The following is a 23,402-nucleotide window of genomic DNA, read 5'->3' on the forward strand; positions in this document are numbered from 1 at the left end:
ATCCATTTCTTTTCAACCACAATTTCATAAAAGAAAATTTTCTGTTTGCTAGAGAATGCGAGTGAATAGGAACCCAGTCTCTTTCACCGCTATGTACCTGCATGTGGCCAAATTCTAGTGGTTAACAACAAAAGATAGGTTGAAAACGTATCTTGCAATCCTTCAAACCGACCAGAATTGTTGTTGTTAACCACGAGAACATGTATGAAAACAAAATTGTAGTTTAACTGTTGAGGAAACGAATATCCTGCTGAAATGGAAATTGTGGGGTTCTTCACTCATGACATCAGACATCAAATCACATAATCACATAGTTTAGGAGACGAGAATCTATTAAGACTTAGAGAATTTAAGTATTAAGACCTTTAGTAAGTGGTTTAACATAATCACATAATCACATAATTTATATCTTAATTGTTGATGGATTTGATTGAATTGAACTTTGGGAATTTCCCAATTTTCAATTAGTATAATAAAATCTTCAATATTTTTTTCTTCTCTTACCATATGACCCTAATCTAAAGATATTTGTGATATCGAACTAGGAGAAGATATTCACTTTAATAAACTCATTTTTAACAAATATGTTTGTTCACATCTTAGGCTACCAACTAGTGCTGACCAACGGACTACCTACCTCCTTTGGGAATTACTGCCAGACCACAACTGGATAAACTAAACCTCACCTAAGGGAGTGTCTAACACAAATGTTAAATTTGATTTATTAAATTGAATAACATATCCCCCTGGCTCTGATACCATATATACGATCCTTGAGACAATCAGGAGACAAATATAATCCATTCTTTACTTCAATGCTTGTGAAGCCCAGTTCAGTTGGGACCAAACAAAGCCCGTATCCAACATACCGAATGCTGATATTAAAGAAGTAGGCATATTGTCGGATACCGACTTAACCGAAACATTTGCACCATCAAATTATCATATTGGCCGATGAGGACTACCGCAGTTAGATATCAGAATGCTCAAGCAATTGGAGCTACAAAGTAATCTAACTATAAGAGAGAAATGAAAAATTCAGCAGACATTAACTACCACCAAATCAGAAAGAGCCTCAGCCACAAGCGCTTCCAGCAATTCCCCTTCTATTTCCCTCCCTAAATTATCGACCTCCAATCTGAAATGTGCAAGCCAACCTTTCCCGACAACCTCTTCCTTCACAACCCTCTCCATGACCAGGCAATTGTAGTCCTCGTCATCTCCGGACACCCCACGGACCTCAGTAAACCACTCCTTAATCTGGCTCCAAATTATGTCGGCCGTGATAGATGATTTCTCCTCCATGAGCAAATCTCTGGGCCCACAACAGAACCTGTCTACTAGGCACTCCTCTGGCCCGAAGCCAGCAAAGTCCACAATCGCTGCATTGACACAGTCAAATATGAGCTTCCAGTTCGACCTTCTTTGCCTTCTCTTAGCCTCATTTAAAGATTTGTCGTTGTCCACATCTGCATTCTTTTCCCTCGCTGATGGATCCAATGGGCTATGAGGTGAATGCCAACTTGAAACATTGGAGTAGGATTGCGCTGTGCCATCTAGGCTAGATATAGATAAAAGCTTTTCAATGAAGACGAAACAATCTTCCTTTTCCTCCTTGGAACCGGAATAAGTTGTGGAGGGTTTTGACAGACAACGAAATGCTCTTTCTGGATAATCACCCCAGGAAAGAGATCGGGCTATAGATCCAATAGGAGGTGACTTGTCAATCAAATTAGATTTAAGAGACTGGACCGGCCGTTGTTTTCCTGTTATAAATGAGAAACAATATTAGAACATTTATAAAACATTTCTCACTTACACTTTTAGTATATCTGTATAAAATTTAAGCTGCATTACCAGGATATTCAGGAATTACACTAGCATCTTCTTCAAAAGACAGTTCTAAAACTGATACTGGGCTTGGCTGGTCCGGGTTCTCGCCAACGCTTCCCAGAACAGGCTTTGATACAGACAATCCAACCTGCAGAAAAGATGTGCAATCCATCAGATCAGAGTCTGGGTCAAAGCCCAAAGATAAGCAAACGTTATTAAAAAGCACGACCACATTATAAGCCAACTGCAGTTGAATGTCCAACCGAATTGATAACCGTAATTCAACAAAACATAGAGTGATCTCAACAAAAGCATCGAAATTCCACAGGAAAGCTCCTATATGAGCAAGCCGGAGGACCCAGATACAAAGCAAAGACATAGCTATCAGAAGTTACCATATTGACTGATTAGTCATCCAGGGGAGCAATATTGAAAGTTCTAGGTTTTATTTAGAGTGTGATGCATACATAGAAGACATCACCATTCATTTGAAGAGAATACAGCATAGAACTTAGAATCTGCAAAAAGAAATGTCAAATTCGAAGAAGACCTTAAGTTACCCTACAATACAGAAAATTAAACTACCTCTTCAGAGACCCTGCTTTCGTTTTGCACTGCACGCATGGGATGAGTAGTGTTGTTCAGAAGTCCATGTCGAGCAGAATTTACAGAAGCATCATTTTGATTCTCTTCGAAATATTGAGAAGCATGGTTGCTGGACTTGCTACGAGGACAGATAGAAGACTCTGGACTATTGACACCGGTTAAACGAGACTCGTCAACAGATTCACATGTGCCAGATTTTTCTTTGCTCAATCTTTTATTCCTAGATAAGAAAAAATTTGAAACTCTTCCCTTGAATGACAAACTCGGACCTTTTTCCTTAGATTGCTTGTGAACATGCATATCGGATGCCTCAGGATCTGAAGTTCGAGTCCTGACAGCATCACCGTACAACATTGAGGATACAGGGAGAGATTTTGATCTCAGAAGACTCTTTGGTGACTCGGCAACTTCTTCGATTTCGGACGAGTTATTCCTTAGGCAGGAAGCTGATATCCTTGGTTCCTGTTCGATATTGTTGCTGTCTTCCTCACGTCTAATTGACACCTTTGTGTCGGAAAGCGCAAGCATCTCACCCAACGTACCAGAGGTTTTCTGAATATGTCTTTCTTCACGAGCATTCTTATTAGATGCCATAATCGCCCACCTTTCAGACAGACGTTTTTTTGCTTCTCTTGAAACTGTTGATTCGGGAGAAAAAGATGCACGACTCAATGAAGAAGCTGAAAAGGGGCTGTCGAACCTATTGATGCAGTCCCAAGAATGCCTTGAAGCAGGTGACAATACTTCTGAATCACTGCAATTCTCTTGTGGAAACTCATATTCCGATTTGTTAAATGAACTGCCATCACCACTATAGCCATTAGAGAAAACAGAAGATAGTAGTGTTTCATCTCTACGGTGTCCCTTCATACTTTCACGGACATGATGAGTAACCTCCTTGGCCACTTCTCTTGATAATTGCACATCACCATCTTCAGCTTCTTCGAAGAAATTCTCATCAGGCAACTTTTTTGGTATCATGGAAAGTGGCGAAATAGACTTAATTTCATGAGTTTGGCCAAGACTAGGCTTCAAAACCACAATTTGAGTTGGTTGAGAACCATGATCAGTGCCATTACGATTGACATAATCAGGGGAACCAACAGATCTACTTTTACCCCATCTAATCTCTTGGGACACCTCAGCTGGTCTCTTTGCCAGATTTTCATTCTTCTTTCCCATCATGGGATATTTCTCATTGTCAACCATCTTAGATGGTCTAAGAACAGTGATGCGCTTTGTCTCAGGAGGGGCACAAGTCGACTCCAATTCCTGGAGATGCTTAGAAAAGAGATTATTGGGTTCTTTAATAAATTCAAGCAAAAACTCTCTCTTGGAATTCAAAACTTCCAATGCATCTTGCAACTCCTTTGACTGGTTAAATTTTTCATTAGTTGCTTGGCATTTTGCTTCCATGGACTTCTGCTGAAGGAACATCCTTCTGTTCTCTCTTCCTTTTCCACCAAACCTTCCCATATGTGGTGATATTTCCCTTGCAGAATTTGTCTTCTGAGATATCTTTTCTACTTCATAAATGTCTTTGTAATCATCAATCTCTCGGTAATTTAAAGATGCATCCTTCATCTGCTCATGCACAGATGTATCTTCTTCAAGCCAACTTTGACGTGATATTTCTTGTGGAATTAAACAAGGCGACAAGTAGTCTCTCGATGGGCTTACAAATGCAATTGAATCAGGATTTTGACGTGGAAGGCCATCAAAGCCCATCAACTTCGCCACTACATTAGGCGAACCGTGCTTAGACTCCATTTCTCGAGACATTTCTTGTTCAATTAACATCTTCATGGGCGTGGAGTTTGGTTGTCTGTTAGGTGAACTTCTCCTCGAGTTCAAGGTGATCTGCAGTCCCAGAAAAGGCAGGACCAGTAAGGACATAATTTTCAATCCTTTGTTGTGTATGCCCTACGTGCTGTTTTCTCTCTACATTAATCAGGCCGTGAAAATTGGAACATGTATCGAGTATGTTGCAAGTTTTATTTTCCCTTTTCGGGTGGGGTTGGGGAATTGTCTTCCTATCTCTACTATCAGATTAAACTAATCAAACTAACTAATATACATTTGAATGACTTACCATTTTTTCCTCTATGTCATTTCGACGAGATGGACTTGAAATTCTTGGCACGTCTGGTTGACTCCTTGCGAGTGAAGGATCTGCAAAGTGACAACTTTATGTCAAACATGGTTATCTTACATTACCAAGATATACATTAGACAAGAAGTAGGAAGGATGAACACTACAAAAGACGGCAGATTAAATGGAATCTATGTGAATTTGGCCGTGAGCAAAAGAAAAGGGGCACAAAGTAGGCATCTACAGACTTTTACACCTAATTGAAGCCACCAAAGGGTAAAAACCCAGAAAGGGGTCAACCATGAGTCGATAGGTATAAATAGAAGAATCTGTAATGTCTACAAAGGACAAAGAGAATCATTAGAAGGGAGGTACAGGTACGGTCTATGAGAGAGTAATTAAACAAATTAAAATTGGCGCAAGCCAATAAATACATGATTCAAGCAAAAAGAAACTCATATGAACGGAAAACTATCCAACAAAATCAGAGATTCACTGAAGCATAATTATTGGCAATGCTTGGAGTTCTCAAGCACAACAGGTATCTGACAAAGGCCAAGAGGTGCAGTGCACACCATCAAAATGTGGTTTATACGTGAGACGCTTCTTCGAAGCTGCTCCTGCGCTTAGATCAAAAAGGTTCACCATTCTTCCCAGGCATCCTGGAAATTGTTTCTCAGTGCCTTGAGCTTTATCATTCCGAGCTCTATCCATCTCAACACCTGCGACATGATTATGAAAGAAAAGAGGGACTTAAATCAAAACGGCCCATTGAATGAAATGGACCAAATCCACAGAAAGATTGCTGAAATAGAGGAAGAGGGGAAAACCCAGCTTCATAGGCAAGTCAAAGCAAAAGCATGGCGGCGTATGATATTGAGACAGGAACAAAGGGACAAGAGAAACAGATATTCCACTTGGGAGAATGGCAACTCCAGCAATCCTCATTATAGAGACAGGAAAAACTTGCAAAAGTGTCAGGCCCAGTAAAAAGAGATTACTGGGTAGCAAGCAAAGGCATCCTCATCTTGGCACAAGAGACGACACAGACGATCCCCATGTTTACAGATGTTTCAACACGTCGGTCGCGGGTACTACCACAACAGAGTCAGCATCATGCCCTGTACTAATTCCTAGCAGCTTCAATTCAAGAAAGACTGGCACAAACTAACACCAAATCAGTTTCACTTCCCAAATTAGAACCTCAAAGTACGTACCTGGATTCACCTCGGTTCACTCGACAGAGAAGACAGGAATAATCACTGCACAACGCTCAAAAGCCCCAAAATTCAACGCCAATCAATGCACAAAAGCAGATTTCGACCTAAACCCAGAAATCCTTCCAGAGGGGGCAAAAGAAAAAACACACACACACACACACACACAACAGCCGCAGCCGCAGCCAATGCAGCTAGAGAAACTGCATTGAAAAAATCGAAAAGGGCAAGGCCAAAGAAAGGAGCTCAGGCAGGCGAAACTAAGTAAAATTAACCAAATCACGAACAAGAGCACTAAGAAAAACTTGCAATTCCAGCACGTACGCAAACTGAGCCACGAATCACACAAATGCCTGCACACACACGCGCACACACAGATGCACGGGGAAAGGAGACGGCAGCTTTTTTGGTGGGGGGGCAAAAAAGCGAGATCGAGAAGGCACCGAAAGTCGTAAAGGTCGTCAGGTACGGAGAAGCTACTTTCCACTAGAGAGAGAGAGAGAGAGAGAGCGAGACCTTAAGGGAGGGAGCGGTGGATTCCGGCGGCCGGAGCAGGGCATCACGGCGGGGATGCGGCCGGAGCGAGGCCGAGCCAAGGAAGCCTCCCGAGATCCGCTGCAATCTGCAGCGCGCGCTGCGTTTCGGAGCGGATGCGGATGCAGAGAGAGAGAGAGAGAGAGAGAGAGAGAGGAGGAGGAGGAAGAGGAAGAAGTAAGAAATGAGTGTCGCTTTTTGTCCACTGGCTCGACGTCGAACTTGGGGACAAACGGCACTGTTTATTTTATTCCGTTATCACCACCCCCCAGCTTTTTACCCATCTGTATAGTCCCACTCAATCTATATAATTATCTATTATTTCAGCCCTCCTTTTTTTTTCTCGTTCTTTCTTTCTTTTTTTTCAGGATCAATAGTTGTGTAACGAATAAGCATCGGGTAAAAGAAAATCCTTTTTGGACGGAAACTTTTCTAATTAGAAAAAAAAAGAGTTGGAGAGGCTACTCGTTTAAATCGATAATTACATGTCGTAAGTAGTAAGCAAGCGTACTTTCCCAGAATATAATCGGTAGTCTTGTCAAGCGACGAGTTGAAGTACGAGTATAGAGTATAGAGTACCTGTAAATTAATCAATTTATTAACTGCGGCGATAATCGTACGAAGAGAAAAAAAGGAATTTTCGCGTGTGGTGATTGTTGTCATGGGAGCCCGAAATATATCGGGTATCGAGGATTTTGACGGGCAGATATCATGTGGACACGTGGCATCTTCTAGAGACGTTAAAAGATTCTCTAGTGTTGCATGAATAGAGATGTACCTACCATCTACCATGTGCTACGCAATAGTCATACATTCAATTTACACATTAAGATTGAAAATCGGCATTGCACAAGGGAAAGTAGAGAGAGTAATGATGTCCGAAATGCGTATCTATAGGCAACATTGTAAATCTTTCTTTGGACTCACGGAAAATAAATGATTAGAAAAATATTTTCTTAAAAATAAATAATAATTTATATCTAATTATTTTCTTAAAACGATGAAAATACTTTTTAATTTATTCATTTTTCGCAAAACCAAGGTGCGCCTAATCCATCGTCAAACTCAAGCTACTGCAGCCACCCCCAACAATCAATTAATTAATATGACTTATAAAACATCCTTCCCAAAAAAAAGAAAATTAAAAAAAGAACTCCTCATCTACGCACGACGTGCCGTTTCATATAGTTTTATGTCCAAAGTACCTTTTGTCTTATGTGGGTGAGCAAAACGACAAAGCGTAGGCCTCCTAGCCTCACCACCCTCCCCCACCAACAAGAGATTCCCGTTCTATCGAGAATCCTTATCCCCTGGAACGACAAGAACTCATAATTATGTTCCACTTTTACACTCTAATCCTAATCACTTCTTGTTTAATGTATAAAACTTTGTTTAAGATGGTTCAACGTTGTCATATTGAATCCCTTCGTTTGACGAGGGAAAACGACAGGAGGCATTCCCACATGCGCGACGAAGAGGCACCATGAAATGTGGTCGTGGACGACTTGTTGTAGCGTAATATGAGCTCAATTTTTTTGGATTAACTTTTCATTAAAAAAGAATTTGTTGAATGTATTTTCTCATAGCCAATGTCGACCTGTCTCGAAAATTAAAATAATGAAAGAAATCACACGATTTTTCACTAGTGGGCTGTGTAGAATACTGTGGAGTGGTTGAGCTACTCCAAGGTCAAAGTAAATGCAGAATGCAGGCTCTTGCATGAACAGGGTCGGCTGCATCTTTGGGATTGCGTTGACATTTTGTTGGCGTGAGTTCTCAATCTGGTCGAATGGCGAAATTAGATAGGCAACAATAGGCCTGACCTTTCGGGCGTCGGAGGAATTGGGAATGGCTTAAGGCCGGTCGGAATGGCTTAAGGCCGGCCCTACATCGATGTCTTCGCTGTTGAGAGCGACTCTTGTGGAATCGGAGTGCGGAACTGTGCAAGTCCGTTTAGATCTCACTATGCTGCAATTTCATTCGAAAAGAACAACTGCCTCGGGCCATTACCCGGGGGTAACGCAGGCGGAGCTATCTTGCTGGACCAGTGGTTTTGGGAAGATTCAGCCACAGTTTTGTTCAGCAGCTACAAGGAAAAGCTTCTGTAAAGCTCTTCCAGATTTTCCATATGGTAACATAAGAACACTTGCATTGGTGCCTAATCGAAAAGTGGGCGAGGCCCGATTAAACTATTGGGCCTCGAAGTTTAATCCACACCCGCTCGCCATTATAAACATAATGAAATTCATATTAAACTGTATTAAGGAAGATATTAAAGTGATGGAACCAACATAATGTTGTATTATGTGACTATCACTGCTCATCTTATAAGCAGTAGAATGAATGTCGAGAATAATTATTCTCCATTCCAGGAAAAATAGACATGAAGAAATTAGCACTCTTGTTTGCATTTGAACACAGATATGCAAAGGCTGATTTAGAAAACGTGTTATCCACAGAAAGAGGATATGGTGCCTACGTGGCACAACCCCAGTGGAAGCGAAGATTTTGGAAAAGGAATCATCAAAGATCAGATGATTCTCGCTCTCACTTTCTCTCTCCTTAAGATCACACAAGCCCACTTCATTCAAAGCCTCTCTCAATCTTGGTCCTCTGTTACTTTACTCAGCTGTTTTTTTCTCGACACTGAGAGAGAGGGAGAGATACCCACGTACACAAGGATGGCTAGCTGCAGCATGGCTTCAGCTGCTTCTGGGTTTGTGCTCACACCCAACACCCCAACCAATGGGAACTCATCCGCTAAGAGCAACATGGTGTTCTTTGCAAAGAACAATAACACTTCTAGGCTAGTGGTGAGAGCGGCAGAAGAAGCGGCGGCTCCGGTGGCAACCACCACGGCTACAGCAGCAGCAGAAGCTCCAAAGGCCAAGCCACCCCCAATTGGACCCAAGAGAGGAACCAAGGTGAGTCTTGCAATTCACTTCTTCGATTGAATCAAGGTATGAGCATGCTCTGTTCCCTGATATCACTAGGATAAAAGCACACGGTTATGTATTGATTACAAATTACAAGGTAGCATCTTTCTCAAGTGCCTCCTCCTAGGGAATCAATCAATGATCGTAAAGCAATCAAGCACGCTATATTCATTGAAGTAAAACTAGGATTAAATAACTGACATGACCGTTGGAGATGCTCACTTTTGCATCTATTTTATAAGAGAGGCATTTCGTTTCCAGCTTTTGAAAGTATCTAGTCAACATGAAAAGATAAGAGTGTAAGCCTTACTGCTTTTCTGAGGACAAGTTCAACATTTCTTCCGCATATTTTCATCCACAGGTAAAGATTCTCAGGAAGGAGTCGTACTGGTATAATGGAATTGGCTCTGTAGTTGCTGTTGACCAGGTAACATCCATCTTCATCATCCCCATTACTGCACCCCCTTTCGCCGTTATCTGCCTTGTTAATTTTCTGTATCGGTTTCATCCAAGCAGGACCCGAAGACGTGCTATCCGGTCGTGGTTCGTTTCAACAAGGTCAATTATGCAAATGTATCTACAAACAACTATGCATTGGATGAGATCCAAGAAATTTAATGAGCACTGAGGTCGCTGCAGTTGTAGTTCTTGCAAACTATTTTCAGTCTCCCCAACTTATCCTGTAATCTGTATCATATGCCTGAGCATTTTCTCGCATGATCATTTTTCCCCTTCGCAAGTGTTTAATAACTTATGCGAAACCACATGATGAACATATACGGAATTCAAACAATGTGACACATACCTGGTTTACCCTCGTACTGGTGGTGTAGCATGTAGAACATAGAATTTTCTCACTGCCCTACTCTCTTCAGTTGTCCTAGCCTTTTTCCCTGCTCTGTCAAGTCTCAAGTGCAGAAAGTCAGTAACTTGAAATGGCATGTACAACACTTAGGTAGCATAAACCACAGCTTCATATCTTCCTTGTTCAGTTTTTGTGCTGACACCCCATCTTTCCTTCCTGTAGTTAGTCACGCAGATATAAGTGAACAATGTCAATCAGATACATAGGATGAATGATCTTTACTTAAGTCGTCCGACACAATGAAGATGCATTCAGTTCATTCTTCTAACAGAAAATGGATTGAAGAAAAACTGTGTAAATTTCAAAAAATCGTATATGACGCCATCATGCACTCCAAGTTCCTTGTTTAATATGCATGGTTAGAAAATACAGGCGTGTATGGAATGTGTGCCTCACCCAAGGCCTAAGTGGATGAAGAGCTTGTGTGAGTGACTGACTACTGACATTTAGAAAAGAGCAAGTACCAATCTCCAAGTCAAATTGGAGAAAGTTATTTTTAATGAGATTGACTGCAAGTAACTTATCAAATGCTATCTCGTTCGCAAAATCACTCCAACATGTAGGAAATTCAGTAATTTAAAGCCTTTATAATTTTAAAGAGAGTGTTATAGACAGAGAAGCAGGGATCATAGCTTGGCTAAGTATAAGTCATCTTCATCAGCCACATTTCAAGACGCAAGTTCCCAAAATTCTCAAAGGGACTGAAGGTTAAATTATAAAGGATCTTATATCCTGCAACTTCATTCCCCAGGAAATCGGTCCTTAATAGTTTTAGATCACTGAATTTGCGGCATTTAAGTTAAAGACACAATAGGATACCGTCTTGAATAAATGTCCCTAGACAATATACTCAATCTGTGGACAGTAATCTTGTGGAACTATAGCACATCTTTAGTTTTAGACGGTACTCTCAAAGAAAATTCTCCTGATTGAAGACGTATCATTGTGGTAAAGCATAATAAAGAGGAGTTTACCTATACTAGTCCGGAAGTGTAATCTTAAAGTTCCACGATTTTAGAGGATCAGACAAAAGGATGTAACAATATTCTAGCATCTCAGAGGACCTTGTAAGTCCGCTGATTCAATTTGATTTATTAAAGGCCATGGAAATATCTAACAAAGAACAGGCCTTGGACACCTAGACTGTCTTAACCTAATTGTCAACATAAAGCAAACAAAGATCAACAGAAATTAAAGGAAGAAAACTTGTATAAGGAAACAGAGATAGAAATTGTTCCTACGAGGAAATTACAAACTATACGGATTATATAGGTATCAAAAGAACTATATTGGTACAGCAGATAAATAAACAATGCCCATCAATATAAGATGCAAAAACTATGATACTAATTCGTAAATATACACGATTGCATGCTAAGAGAGGGAGAACAACAAGACAGCATGCAAAAGAATGATCTTCATTTATCTATCATCTGTTTCATATACGTTCTTGAAGCAGCCTCAATTTTGCAGTGTGAACGGAACAGGGAAACTTATAGCTGCACAAATGCGTGATACACTGGCTGAGGTTTAAACACAGAGATTAGTGTCACTTATCATCTACCTTCATCCCTTCGTTGGATGTATGCAGCATGAAGAGTTGGAGTGGGAAGGAATTAAAGCTTCAAAAAGGAAAATATCCTTCAACTACAAAAAAATCTGTCATCGCTATGCACGCTAAAGAACCCTTCCATCCATGCCATCAAGTAGTCCAGACCACATTCCCTTGACAGGAGGGAGCTGGACAACAAAGGCATTCCAAGGAGGGTAACCAACACCACTACCACGAACACGACCGTCCATGCGTAGAGATAAATACCTGCAAAAGGGACATGAGCAAACAGATATTTAAAAAAAATTTACTCTCTGAAGTAGATCAACTACCTCTGAAGCATGCATACCACTTGATACGGTGAATCTACATGAGATGCGTCCTTTACCAAAATCTTCTACTTCAAATATTACGAAAGCTCTAATAATTTGATTATGCAAAATTGACATGATTAAACATGGAGAACAGAATAAACGGTAAGGCTTGGTTGCAAGCTTTGCACTAATCGAGGTCACTATATATGCTTATTGAATCTATCAGACAATAATTGTTGATTAACATGCCTCCACTTACACTGGAGAATCAGGAGAAACACCAGCAAGTTTCTTCTGTTGATCTAACCACCTGTGGATCAACAAAAATAAGAAGTCAGAGAGATATCGGCAGAGAATGGGGAAGGAACAGAGAGTAGTGACGCTATCTTTTATGTTTACCAAAATCATACTCTTACTTGGTCCACTCAGAGACATAAACAGGAGCTAACTGCCAAAGCCTCTTCCTTTTGTTGGTAATCTCTTTCATCTCCTCACTCTCGTCAAACTCAAAAGTAGGTGAATTCCCATCTGTGGCAAAAGGCACTACAAGCACCCCTCGATCCAAAAGACTCTCAGTATAAGGTTCACTAAGTTTAAAGGACTCTGTAATAAAGGACACTGGGCCAGCACAGATCACGAGACGAGCAAGTCCTCTCAAAGAGCTTAGAGAAATGATTCTCCTTTCATCTACACGGAGCTTCAGATTTGAAAGGTTTTCCTCTCTAGTGAGTCTAGCCACTTGGGCATTCTTAGCATTGTTCTCCCGATAATAGAGAAATGCAAATATAGAAACAGCCCCAATGTCTATGAGAAGACCTTTGAAAATTTCAGGTACTGCATCAGCTTTAGCGGAGTTTGTCAGAGCAGCAATTAGTTGTGTAGTGGCAATCAAACCTCCAAGAGCACCACTGGCAACGAAAGCAAGGTAGAAGAACATCCGCACAGACCGGAAAGGAGACAGGACCTCACTCCTAATCTTGGCTAATGAACTGAAAAAACCAAATTCCAAATTTTGAGTACCCGGTGGCAAGACTTACAAAGCAGAAACCAATGGAGAAGTTATCACTTCAAGAAACTTGCACCAAAGAAGTGATGAAGAAGCAAGTTGCTTCTTCATCTCTTTAGATTAACCATCCAAGAATATGTAAAACCTTTCAAGATTTTGGCAATTTATTAGAGCTTTCGTAATATTTGAAGTAGAAGATTTGCCAATGAAGATTTACGAAAGCTCTAATAAATTGTCAAAATTCCAACGATTTCTAGTTGCTTCAAGCAACTAGCCAGATTTTAAATCTTTCAAGTATACAACTCCTTTCAGCTGAATAGAACATATTTTGCATCAGACAACGGACATAGCGCATATGGATTAAATGCAACTATATGAGCAACATGTTTTCCTTTTTTACTAGTACTTTTGGAATTGTGCAAAACAAATTAGGAAAACCTCAAACAGGGAAGTACTCGAGCATGACCTAAGCGCATCTGAAATGAAATAGCAACCCCCCTCGAATCCAAATGTTTTTGAGTATGTGCTTAGATAGAAGGCAATACTATTTTGTCCCAAGGAATCACTAGAGTTGCCGAGACAATAGACCAATTTCTTGTTCGCATTTTGTTGAGGGGACATCGAATTCAACCGACGGGACAAGATAATGTACAATGAACAAGATTCAGGAGTGACATATGGTTTGACATTATAATATAACCCACGACCCTTTCAAGCATTTGACAATATAGACACTCGCATGTAACCACAAAGATTGTAGTCATTTCATTGCCGAACCTGGACAAAGCGGCATATTATCTGCTTAAGGAAAAAGACAAGCTGCTGATAATGCTGCAATTAAGATCTTTGGATTAACCATCCAAGAATATGTAAAACCTGAAAATTCAACCAACTAAACCCAATTCCCTGCATTACTCACATCAAAGCACTAGCACCATGATCATGAAGAATTTAGTTTACCAAATACAGCTGGGCTTCATATGCCAAGCTTCGCACATGCCACATCAATCACCAATTCCATTGTTCCAACTATAAGCTTGCAAGTGCACCAACAACCTTTTCACGAACACGACACCGTTATTAGATTCTAAACAGAACTGACCCTTTCCCTAAGCAAATTTGGATTCACAACGAACATAATCTAGGCCGTGACCGATCTCCTCGCGCGAAAAATGGCAGCACTTAATTGCCGAAAACATCCGGTGCCCATCTATCCTCTGACTCTCCAAAAATTAAATCCGCAAAACACATTGACACCCAACTCTACATGATAGAACTCATCCATCCGCACCGTCGGAGGCTATCATTCGGCTTCACTTCTCCAGTTCACCATGACCAATGAAGCGGTTCCCCTCTCTCCCCCCACACCAGCTACGCCTCAACTCGCGCACTATTCTAAGCTATATCGCAGTCTATGCAACTCAGGAAAATCAAATATATATTCCCGCAGCAGAAGTCCAGCTAAAACTAGAGAGCCTACAGCTTCGGCAACCAGACACCAGCTCCAGAAACATCACCGAACTCCACGCAAGCGAAAGCAAACCCCATACAACGCGATAATTCAAAAGGAGTGAAATGACTAGCCTGGCTTCGGTGGACGAGGATGAGGTCGGGGAGGGGGAGGGCTTGTTGGAGGCGGAGCAGGTGACGAAACGGGGGCCCGGGGCACGCCGCCCGGCGGAGGCGGCGGCGTCGGACGGGCGTCGGACGTGGCGCGCTCCGGCGAAGGGCGGCGGAGGCGGGCCTCCGGAGCTGCATTCGACGTGACGAGGCCAGAGGCGGGAGCCAGGAAGCCCGTAGATGGGAAGAGAAACAGAAGCCATGGCCGCCATGGCTACTCTCTCAGCTCCTTCATCACTTTCGCACGCGAAGCGAACTTGCAGTTGCAGAGCGAAATCTGTTTTTTTTTTTTTCCGGTTTTTCTTCGCGCCCTGTGATTTTCCGTTTTCTGTTTTTTCTCTTCTTTTTTTTCCGAAATAAAACAAAAATAATTTGGTAGGCGTGTGTTCGTGCGGTGGGGCCCCGTTCGTGTGTGACCGGCATGATGCCACGCTTGTCGACGCTTCCCCACTTCTCCCTGAAAAAATGTATTTTAAAAAATGGAAATAATAAATTTATGCCAAGTTAGGAAGAAGAAAATTTTGGGATTTTAATTACGTATAAAGTTAGAAACTTTTTTAGTATCGATAGTAGCAACCTGTTGTGAGAGAGAAGATATTGCATGCTTGTGCCAAGTAAGCCAGCCATATTCGACTGCGTTGGTTGATTGACATGTGTACGGATAGGGCCCGTTCTTCGTATTTTTTTTCCAATGCCCCTCTCCTATTGCACAATCTTCTCCGTTACTTTCCCTCTCTTCTCCGTTGCTCTATTCTCCACAAGTCGCCCTTGCCGCCGCGCCATCCTTTGATGTCGAACAGCTCGCTACTCACTCAAGTCTCATGAGATGGAATTGGTGTGGCCATGAGGGTGTCGAGAGCGAGATCGATCACACGACGGTTGTTCAATGGCTATTGGAAGAAGGAAGAAGGAGAAGATGAAGAAGAAGAAGAAGAAGAAGAAGAGAGTGAGAGTAACAGGAAGAAAGAGAATAACGGACAAGATTATAAAAAGGAGAATCGGCATTTCAAAAATACGAAGAATGGACCCTATATGTGCACGTGTCGAATGTCGATCGATAAATGAAGTCGAGTACAACCTACTTGGCACTTGTCAAGTATGCAATATTTTCTTGTTCAGTTCTCGACGACATCATATTTATATCTATTTTTCCATTTGACGAAAAGGTTATTGCATTTCTTTTCTTTTGGGCACTTAAGTTACGAGGAAAATCAAGGGAAATAATTAGAATTTTCAAGAGAAAATTGAAGGAAAAGATTATCAATCCCAATGGAGGCCGTTGAGCGAATGCATGTGTTGAAATTTCCTTGGATCATTCACCAATAAAAGAGAACGATTATAGGATTCTCGCCGTGAAGACTAAAATATGGTCAACAAGACTACATACATATACATAGAGGTGAAGAAGAGAAGAAAATCAAATTTTCTCCGAATTTGGTGATGTTACTATTTTTCTTTATGAAGCCTCAATGGCTCTAATTGTTAAGCTAATTACCCGCACCCTTTAGAAAATTAACACAATCCCCTAACTGCCCAACTCTATCCCTCCCCTCTCTCGGCCTCAGCTCCGCCGTGGCCAACCTCACCGCCTTGTCGTGCCTCATCGGTCCATCACTCAGTCGACGTCAAGCCATTGCTCCCGTCTCTCTCGATCAATCGATCTCGACCGTGTAGTTGCCGGTGGGACGGAGCTCTACTTACTACAGCCGTGGCCCATTGCCGCAATGCAGCGGCTCCATTGTGATTGCTTGAGGTCAAACTACCAGCCGGCCGGAATCTTGCCAGATACTTCCCACAGACAAAATGACGCGGAGAGGGGGGGTTAAGGGAAGGTAAAGTTTCGCAGCAAAATGAGGACTGCAAGATAACCAATTCATACAAATAGAGGCTATACTGTTCCAGAAATGGAGTAGCAACTAGCAAAAGCAAGGTAAACGCAGCTATCTAGCACTCCCACGATTTGGCTGCGGCCGAGGATGTTTATTGGCAAAATTCAATCAACAAGAACATAAACAAAGAAGAATGTCCGTGGACAGTCAGTCTCAGGATTTACCATATATTTTGATTTACTTGGGAGAACATCTCTGGTCCCACAAAAACCCTCATTCACCGCTTGGTTAAGAGTCTCGGAGCTGGCATAATCAGATGATTTGCATCCAGTATGCAATGACAAGCCTCAGCACCACAAGATAAACATTTCGATTACAAAAGTTGATGACAGACAATCAGATGTCGATGAGAAGTAATGTCGCATTGTCTTTCATAGTCTGTCCCCAGGAGTCGATCTCTCCAGAAAGAATAATCAAGCAGGCTAGTTCTTAGTATTAGCCTCTGACAACAGAGGTTCAAGTTCTCTGTTGCGGTGTAATTTCACGGTATCTGCATCACAAGTAAATGACACAGAAATCAACCCCTGCTAAATTTAAATGCCATATCGATAGTGAACTCTGCCTCACCAATGAAAGATACTATAGAATTCGATCAACTTATTCATGGTTAACCAAAGACTCAGGACATCCTTTGCTGACTCAAAATCCTATGTTAAAAAATTACTAATGTCCAAGCAGTTTCCACAGAATGAAGGATGAAAAAAGACAATTATATGAAAAGGCAGCTCATAACATCTAACAAAAGCCGCGCGGACACCTCGGTTATCAAAAAAAAAAAAACATCTAACAAAAAGTTTTACAGGCATTAATACAAGAAGATCACCATAAATTAGAGAGAGGACAGAACTAATGGGTGTAAAGAAGATGGTTAATAGACTAATCTCCAGGCACCATCATGGAACAATGGAATCAAAGGGGTAGAAAGGGTTATACCTGTACAGCCACCGATATGTTTGCCCCCTGCACATGAAGATAGAAATTATCTGACTAGAAGTTAACAAAGAAGAAGAAGAAGAAGATCATAACATCATTAAGATAATCAACGAATTCAAGACATAGAAAGGATGATCTTTCCTCAAAAGTATTTGTGAATTTTTTTTAATGGCACTCCTGACCTACAATTAAGCAAACTAGTTACTAATTTATTTACGCCACTGCTGTAATGAGAAACTTATTACTGTCAATGCTCGAAGTTCTATCTGTTGAAGCTCACAAGTTCAATGCCATATAGAGATACCTTTTTTTCCTCCAATCATAGTATTACATGTATATATATTTGCAGATATTTATTCATGTCTTGGCTACTTCAAACAGGTTAGCTGCCAACTACAAAAGATGGAAATCTAAAATTGACATGAAACTGTCAAATCTTTCCACATCATTCAAGGTAAAAACAATGAGACAGACTATTCTTCTTTTATTTGCTGTTATATTGCCAAGTCTACAGAAAAGCTGTTGTGATTTTCCTTTGTAATAGCCAGTGACTGCATTCCCAGGTTCAGTCAAGGAGCTCTCCCAGACTGAATTTCTTGCTTTTGAAGGAAACTTAATGAGTCGCACTATTTCAAAGTTGACGGAGGAGCATTACGTACCAATGAAAACATTAGGGACGGTATGCTGCCCTGTAAGCCTCTCCAAGACCTTCTGCAGTTGTGGCCCCTGCGGTCCTGACGATATCAAATAGTGTTGGGCCCATGCAAAATTAGATCAGCCACAGAAGGATGAACACTTCTCCAAGAAAAAGGACTGCTTTTGATAGGGACCACCAAAGAGAAATGTGTACTTCGTACAAGCATCGAAAGTTGGATGCGAAATACAAGAACTAAGAATGTAATGCATATCATGGTAGCTAGACCAGTTGTGTGGGTAAAACGCATATACCTGAACCGCCTGCTTCATGCAAGGATCAGCATGGATGGTTGGCTTACCAAAAAATCACAAAAGATAATGCCAAAGCAGCAAAAGAAATGCCAATGGAAGTATGAAAGGATGTGTATCCTCCATATACCTAGACTAACACAGAAAATATAAGCAGCCATTAAAACAAGACTCCCCTTACACCATGACTATGGTAATATAATGATATGTTATTCAAAAAAGTCCTAACCTATGCTTGGTAAGCTCTCACCCGGTAAGCCTGAACTATTCCTTTTTCTTGCTCATAAGCCTGAACTAGTTAAGAGTACAATTTTTCTTGGCTCAATTTCAAAGGGCTCCTGGAGAGAAGTATATCTAATTTTTCCAGCACCATGTTGTGACTTTTTTTGTTGACTAGAATGGCATGTCAACAGCCTCCCATGATGTCTCTCACCTCCAACTCCATGAGAACATCTAGTTTCTATTCTCTTCTCAAAGGGAATTTAGAAACAATTACCATCCGCAACATCGAAGAGACCGGCGCACATAACGAAAATAGCAACTCTGCACTAAAACCAAGACACGAAGTTGAAGGAAGAAAAGGGCAAAGCTGACGAACCTAATTCATCCAATTCAATCACCAGAGGATCCACACCGAGCTTCTTGAACAGAGATTTCACCTCGGACGAGTACCTTCAAGGCAACCCAAGAACAAAAGATTCTTAAATTTCGAATTCACCACTCGAAGCCCATCTCTCTCTCTCTCTCTCTCTCAAAGAATTCACAAACCCACAGGAATCACGATCACGGGCAAGGAAAATCGAAACTCACGAGCACCAAGTCTTGGAGTAAACCACGACGGGGTTCTCGGCCACGGTCTTCCTCACGGCGTCCTCGAGCCGCGACCCGAACGAAGACGAAGACGAAGACGAGGGAGACGGAGAAGACGGTTCGGAAGACGCCGCTTGAACCGAAGCCCGCCGCCGCGCTCCCGAGCCGCCGGAGGAGGAGGCCGATGCCGCCGGAGCCCGACCGCCGTTGACCGGGAGGCGAACGGAGCGAGGGGAGGCGAGGGAGGCGGAGAGGGTCTTGTGGGGAGAGGCGAGAGCGACGGAGGCCAATCTGGGGAGATGGGTCGCCATCGACATGGCTGCCGCCGTGATGGGAAGTCGGAGTTCTCTGCTTCTTCTCGGGGTCGCGACGGAGACGAGACGGGATTTTCGGTAGTATGGAAGCGTCGGTGGTAGTACCAACGGATTGAAAAAAATGGTTCCTTTAAAGCCCATCAGCCAATGAGTTTGGGGGATACAAGGCTAAGCCCAAAAGCCTGTCCTGTCCAATGGGCTGTAGCTATCAAAAGTGGATTGGCATCAGGCAAACCCGTCAAACGATTGGGTCGGTTCGAAAATGGTCCGGCCCAAATTGACCCATTTCCATGCAATACAAATCTAATGACCCCGGCCACGACCCCGACCCATATTGCTAAAACGCTTGCATATTTAACTCAATCTAGAAAAACTTATACCTAAACCGATATAAGAGTATGGAGCGAGTGAACGCAAGATCGAGTGAAAAAAGAGTTATAAAAATAGGTTGGGTCTAAGTAAGTTGTGGATCCATTTAATACTCATATTTTTTTAGGCTTTATTATTCTAAACCCATTTACAACCATTTACTGACATAACAACTCAGTTCATCAAATATAAGTTAAGAAATATGTTTATAATCGATTTTGATATGAAGATACCTCTTTCTGTCCAGTGGAGGATGAAGGGAGCAACGGTTGATTCGGCCGCTCAAGTGAATTTTTTTCTCCTTTTACATTGGCGGTGCATACTATAATTAATCTATTCGGATGAGGGAAAATAGTATATACACTGCCAATGCAAAAGAAAATTTCACATGAGCAGCCTAATCCACTCTTCGAGGATTATAACTACCCGTTCTCTCTAGCTAATGGTGAATTGGGCCACTTGTGTGAAGATTTTTAAGCCGATGGTGTATATCATAATTACTCTATTAGATAAATTAAAATTACGTTCACAAATTCGGCATATCAGGTGACGTGACAATTAACAGGCCTTTATATAGGATGAAATTTGTTTGGTACAATCAAGTATCTTAGAATTGTGGAAGTTCCGTGTCTTACGCTGTGATTGATTTTATCGACCGCGTACGACGGCTGGTCATGATTAAGCTGGTTTTGGTTTCAGGATGCAAGGTTTCTGAGTTGGATTCTGATATGATGTGTTTGGAGAGACAGCCTTGGACATGACAAAAGCACCCGGGGCTGCTTGCGCCGTTGCAAAAACATGGCTCATTTTCAGAGAAACCGTGATCACTGAACTACACGTTTCTTGTGTCAGAACGATAATGTCCCAAATAATACCCCTCTCTCTCACTCTCGCTCTCTCTCTGTGTATGGAAATGTAAAATATGTACCCGAGACTGTCTTATATAAGCTATTAGTTAGTTTCATGCAATATACGACCACAAGGCATGATCAACTGAAGCTATCATGTTAGTTGAAGGGCGGAGCCAAAAAGCCGTTGTATAGCGGGCGCAAACTATACTAAAAGCACAAGAAATGTATAAGAGCGCGCCCATTCATTTTCCGTGTCTCCAATCAGATCGAAATTGTAAGAAACATGCATGGAATTGCAAGCAAGACCATTTTAACATTCAATAAGCTTAGCCTGGAATGTCCGTGATGGAATTGATTCAAATCCTCAGAGCTGAACCGGTGAGTCCTACCTCTGCATGCTATCCATTCATTCCAGTTGTCACTCACAGATTCATTGTGACAAACTAATTAAACCAAACAATGTGCTCTGCCTCTGAAAGGTTGTGTTCCAAGAAACAAGAAAGAGAGAAGAAACTGGGACCTGCTTATGGTGAGGCTAAAACTAAAGGTGGCCATAGCGGAGTCAAATAATGCAGTTGCATCTACAGTGGATATGGTATCCGGAAACATAGAAGCTGTGCTCAAACAAAGGACAAAAGAACACAACACGAGCTGCAAGTGCAACTTAGCAGTCTGCAATTTTGAGGAAAAACTTTTGAGTTGCTGATTTTTGGGTTCAAGAGAATAGGACGTATGGTGTTAAATTATATCTCGAGTTTTGAGCCGTTTACGAAACTCGTTCCCATTGGATAAATGTCCAAGATTTAGCACAAAATATGCACTAGTTACTTCTCTTAGCCAAGTTTGACTATGTGACCAGAGAGAGGACGTTGGACAAAAGAAAGCCACTAAATGACAAAAGAAGAGGGCTCGCTTGTTTGTTTTATTATATATTAGTTTAGGTGGTGGGCTCGAGAAGGGCACACTGTGGCCGCCGGGAGGGTTTTTCTTCGTGCTCTTTCCTCGGACGCCGCACGAGGAAAACCGAGAAGCCTCAGAAGGAGGATCTCGTGTGGGTGGAGAATGAGGCAGCTCTAAGCACGTGGATGTTGTGCTGTGAGTTTATTTTATCCGTTTATTTATAAGCATTTGGGGTTACGGACTTAATTTAGGTGCAGAAAACACTCGAGCGTGTGAGTAATTATAAACTTGGATTTTCCGATTATAGTGAATTATGTGATGTTGACTATCCTCGTAGATATAGGTACCAATACGTCGGACCGAACCACACAAATCTTGAGCGTCCTTTTATAGCTCATCGTTATTTCTCCAGAGATTTTCGCGTTGATATAATTTGTAAGATCCTGGGTTAGCTTCCGCGTTAGTTAATATCGCAACATATGGAGACCATAGACTTGATATCGTTTTATCCTTGTTTTTTCTCTTTTCTCTTTTTACCTTCCATCACTTATGTTTTCAAATCTGCAGTAGCATATGGAGTGCATGTGGGCTGTTCCAAGGAGATCTTGAAGGGATCCTAAGGAACAAAGTCTCTGTGAAGCCACACAAACACAGAGGTTTAAAAATAAAATGAATAGGAGAATGAGATCACTCCCTTTTCGAAAACCAATCTTGTGAGGCTTCCTTCTATTTTCCACTTCATCTGTCGCTATGTTGTTGTTTGGTCTTTGTTTTGTTCCATCCACTCTCCTGAATCCTTCCCACAAGCTTAACATTTGACAGTGGAAATCCTTTTCTTTTTTGGGTTAACATTGAATATTTGGACTTTCGGCTCAATATATCCCCACGAATGCACACAAACAGCCTTATTCATGTGCATTTAAGTGATGGACACGAAAACCTTATCACTTTCAATAGGGCAATATTGGGTAAGCAAGCGTGGAGAATGATAGAAAAAACATCTACGCTGTGGATTCGGCTTTTTAAAGGACTCTATTTTCCTAACACAGACTTCTGGCATGCAAGGAGGGGGCACCAAGCATCGTGGGGATGGCAAAGTTTACTAATTGGAAGGGATGTAATATCAGACTCAGTTCAATGGTCAGTAGGCAATGGAGAATCAATTAGAATCCGTGAAGATAAATGGTTGAAGCAGGGCATAATTACAGGACCTACTAATCGAGAGGATCCTCAGCTTGTTACCGAGTTGATAGACAAACACAACTACTCATGGAAGGAAGAAAAAATCCAAAACAAGTTTGAAGATAGAATCGCTTGTGAAATACTGGCAATCCCCATCCCATCCACATGAGAGGAAGACAGAATAGTATGGACAGCAGCAAAGTCTGGAACCAATTCAGTCAAAAGTGAGTATAATCTACTCAGGGAAGGGGACAAGGACTTAACTCAGAAACAAGCATCGTCCTCTTACCAAAAGCCTAGAACTTTGTGGTGCAAAGTGTGGAATTTGCAGACCCTACCCAAAATCAGAATTTTCATGTGCAATCTATGCCAAAATGCACTCCCTACAAAGGAAAATTTATTCAGACGAAGAGCTTTACCTGACCCGATGTGCCCTTTGTGCAGAACGAGCCCAGAAACAGCAAAACACTTGCTCCTACTCTGTCCCTGGACAACTGAAGTATGGTCAGACCAAAATCTACGCATACGGATACAGAGAGAAGGACTCACCAGCATAGATCGATGGCTTCTAAACTATAAGAGTGACTTACGTGATACACCCAACCTCGAGGTAGTGGCTGAAGTGCTCTGGTTC

The 23,402-nt window shown here is 41.7% G+C and overlaps 4 protein-coding genes across 6 annotated transcripts; 1 reads left to right on the top strand and 3 right to left on the bottom strand.

The window, feature by feature from the left end:
- Nucleotides 1-913: 913 nt before the first annotated feature.
- Nucleotides 914-6,450, bottom strand: LOC115675974 (uncharacterized). Of its 3 annotated transcripts, XM_056313455.1 has the most exons (7): nt 6,390-6,450; nt 6,265-6,357; nt 5,107-5,253; nt 4,532-4,611; nt 2,419-4,299; nt 1,858-1,981; nt 914-1,766 (listed from the first exon to the last, which is right to left on the bottom strand). In XM_056313455.1, the coding sequence occupies exons 3-7, from the start codon at nt 5,243-5,245 to the stop codon at nt 1,039-1,041; spliced, it is 2,952 nt and encodes a 983-aa protein (XP_056169430.1). In that variant the 5' UTR covers nt 5,246-5,253; nt 6,265-6,357; nt 6,390-6,450; the 3' UTR covers nt 914-1,038. The 3 variants fall into 3 exon arrangements, with proteins under 3 accessions (XP_056169430.1, XP_030454657.1, XP_056169440.1); XM_030598797.2 differs by having other exon boundaries at nt 6,265-6,444; XM_056313465.1 differs by lacking the exons at nt 6,265-6,357; nt 6,390-6,450 and adding an exon at nt 5,749-6,077.
- A 2,359-nt stretch (nt 6,451-8,809) lies between these two features.
- Nucleotides 8,810-9,949, top strand: LOC115675975 (photosystem I reaction center subunit IV B, chloroplastic-like). The gene is made up of 3 exons (XM_030598801.2): nt 8,810-9,206; nt 9,580-9,645; nt 9,735-9,949. The coding sequence occupies exons 1-3, from the start codon at nt 8,817-8,819 to the stop codon at nt 9,834-9,836; spliced, it is 558 nt and encodes a 185-aa protein (XP_030454661.2). The 5' UTR covers nt 8,810-8,816; the 3' UTR covers nt 9,837-9,949.
- Nucleotides 9,950-11,482: 1,533 nt separating this feature from the next.
- On the bottom strand, nt 11,483-14,884 carry LOC115676213 (protein LOW PSII ACCUMULATION 1, chloroplastic). Its single transcript, XM_056315481.1, has 4 exons — nt 14,540-14,884; nt 12,366-12,938; nt 12,209-12,259; nt 11,483-11,902 (listed from the first exon to the last, which is right to left on the bottom strand). The coding sequence occupies exons 1-4, from the start codon at nt 14,785-14,787 to the stop codon at nt 11,761-11,763; spliced, it is 1,014 nt and encodes a 337-aa protein (XP_056171456.1). The 5' UTR covers nt 14,788-14,884; the 3' UTR covers nt 11,483-11,760.
- A 1,650-nt stretch (nt 14,885-16,534) lies between these two features.
- On the bottom strand, nt 16,535-19,548 carry LOC115676252 (glutaredoxin-C5, chloroplastic). The gene is made up of 5 exons (XM_030599129.2): nt 19,153-19,548; nt 18,941-19,014; nt 18,057-18,131; nt 17,398-17,424; nt 16,535-16,954 (listed from the first exon to the last, which is right to left on the bottom strand). Exons 1-5 carry the CDS (start codon nt 19,467-19,469, stop codon nt 16,887-16,889), a joined length of 561 nt encoding a protein of 186 aa, XP_030454989.1. The 5' UTR covers nt 19,470-19,548; the 3' UTR covers nt 16,535-16,886.
- Between the last annotated feature and the right edge of the window lie 3,854 nt (nt 19,549-23,402).

Source organism: Syzygium oleosum, unplaced genomic scaffold (assembly GCF_021117445.2).
Source record: "Syzygium oleosum isolate NSW1041296 unplaced genomic scaffold, Sole_v2.1 Sole_v2.01, whole genome shotgun sequence".
Lineage (NCBI taxonomy): Eukaryota > Viridiplantae > Streptophyta > Magnoliopsida > Myrtales > Myrtaceae > Syzygium > Syzygium oleosum.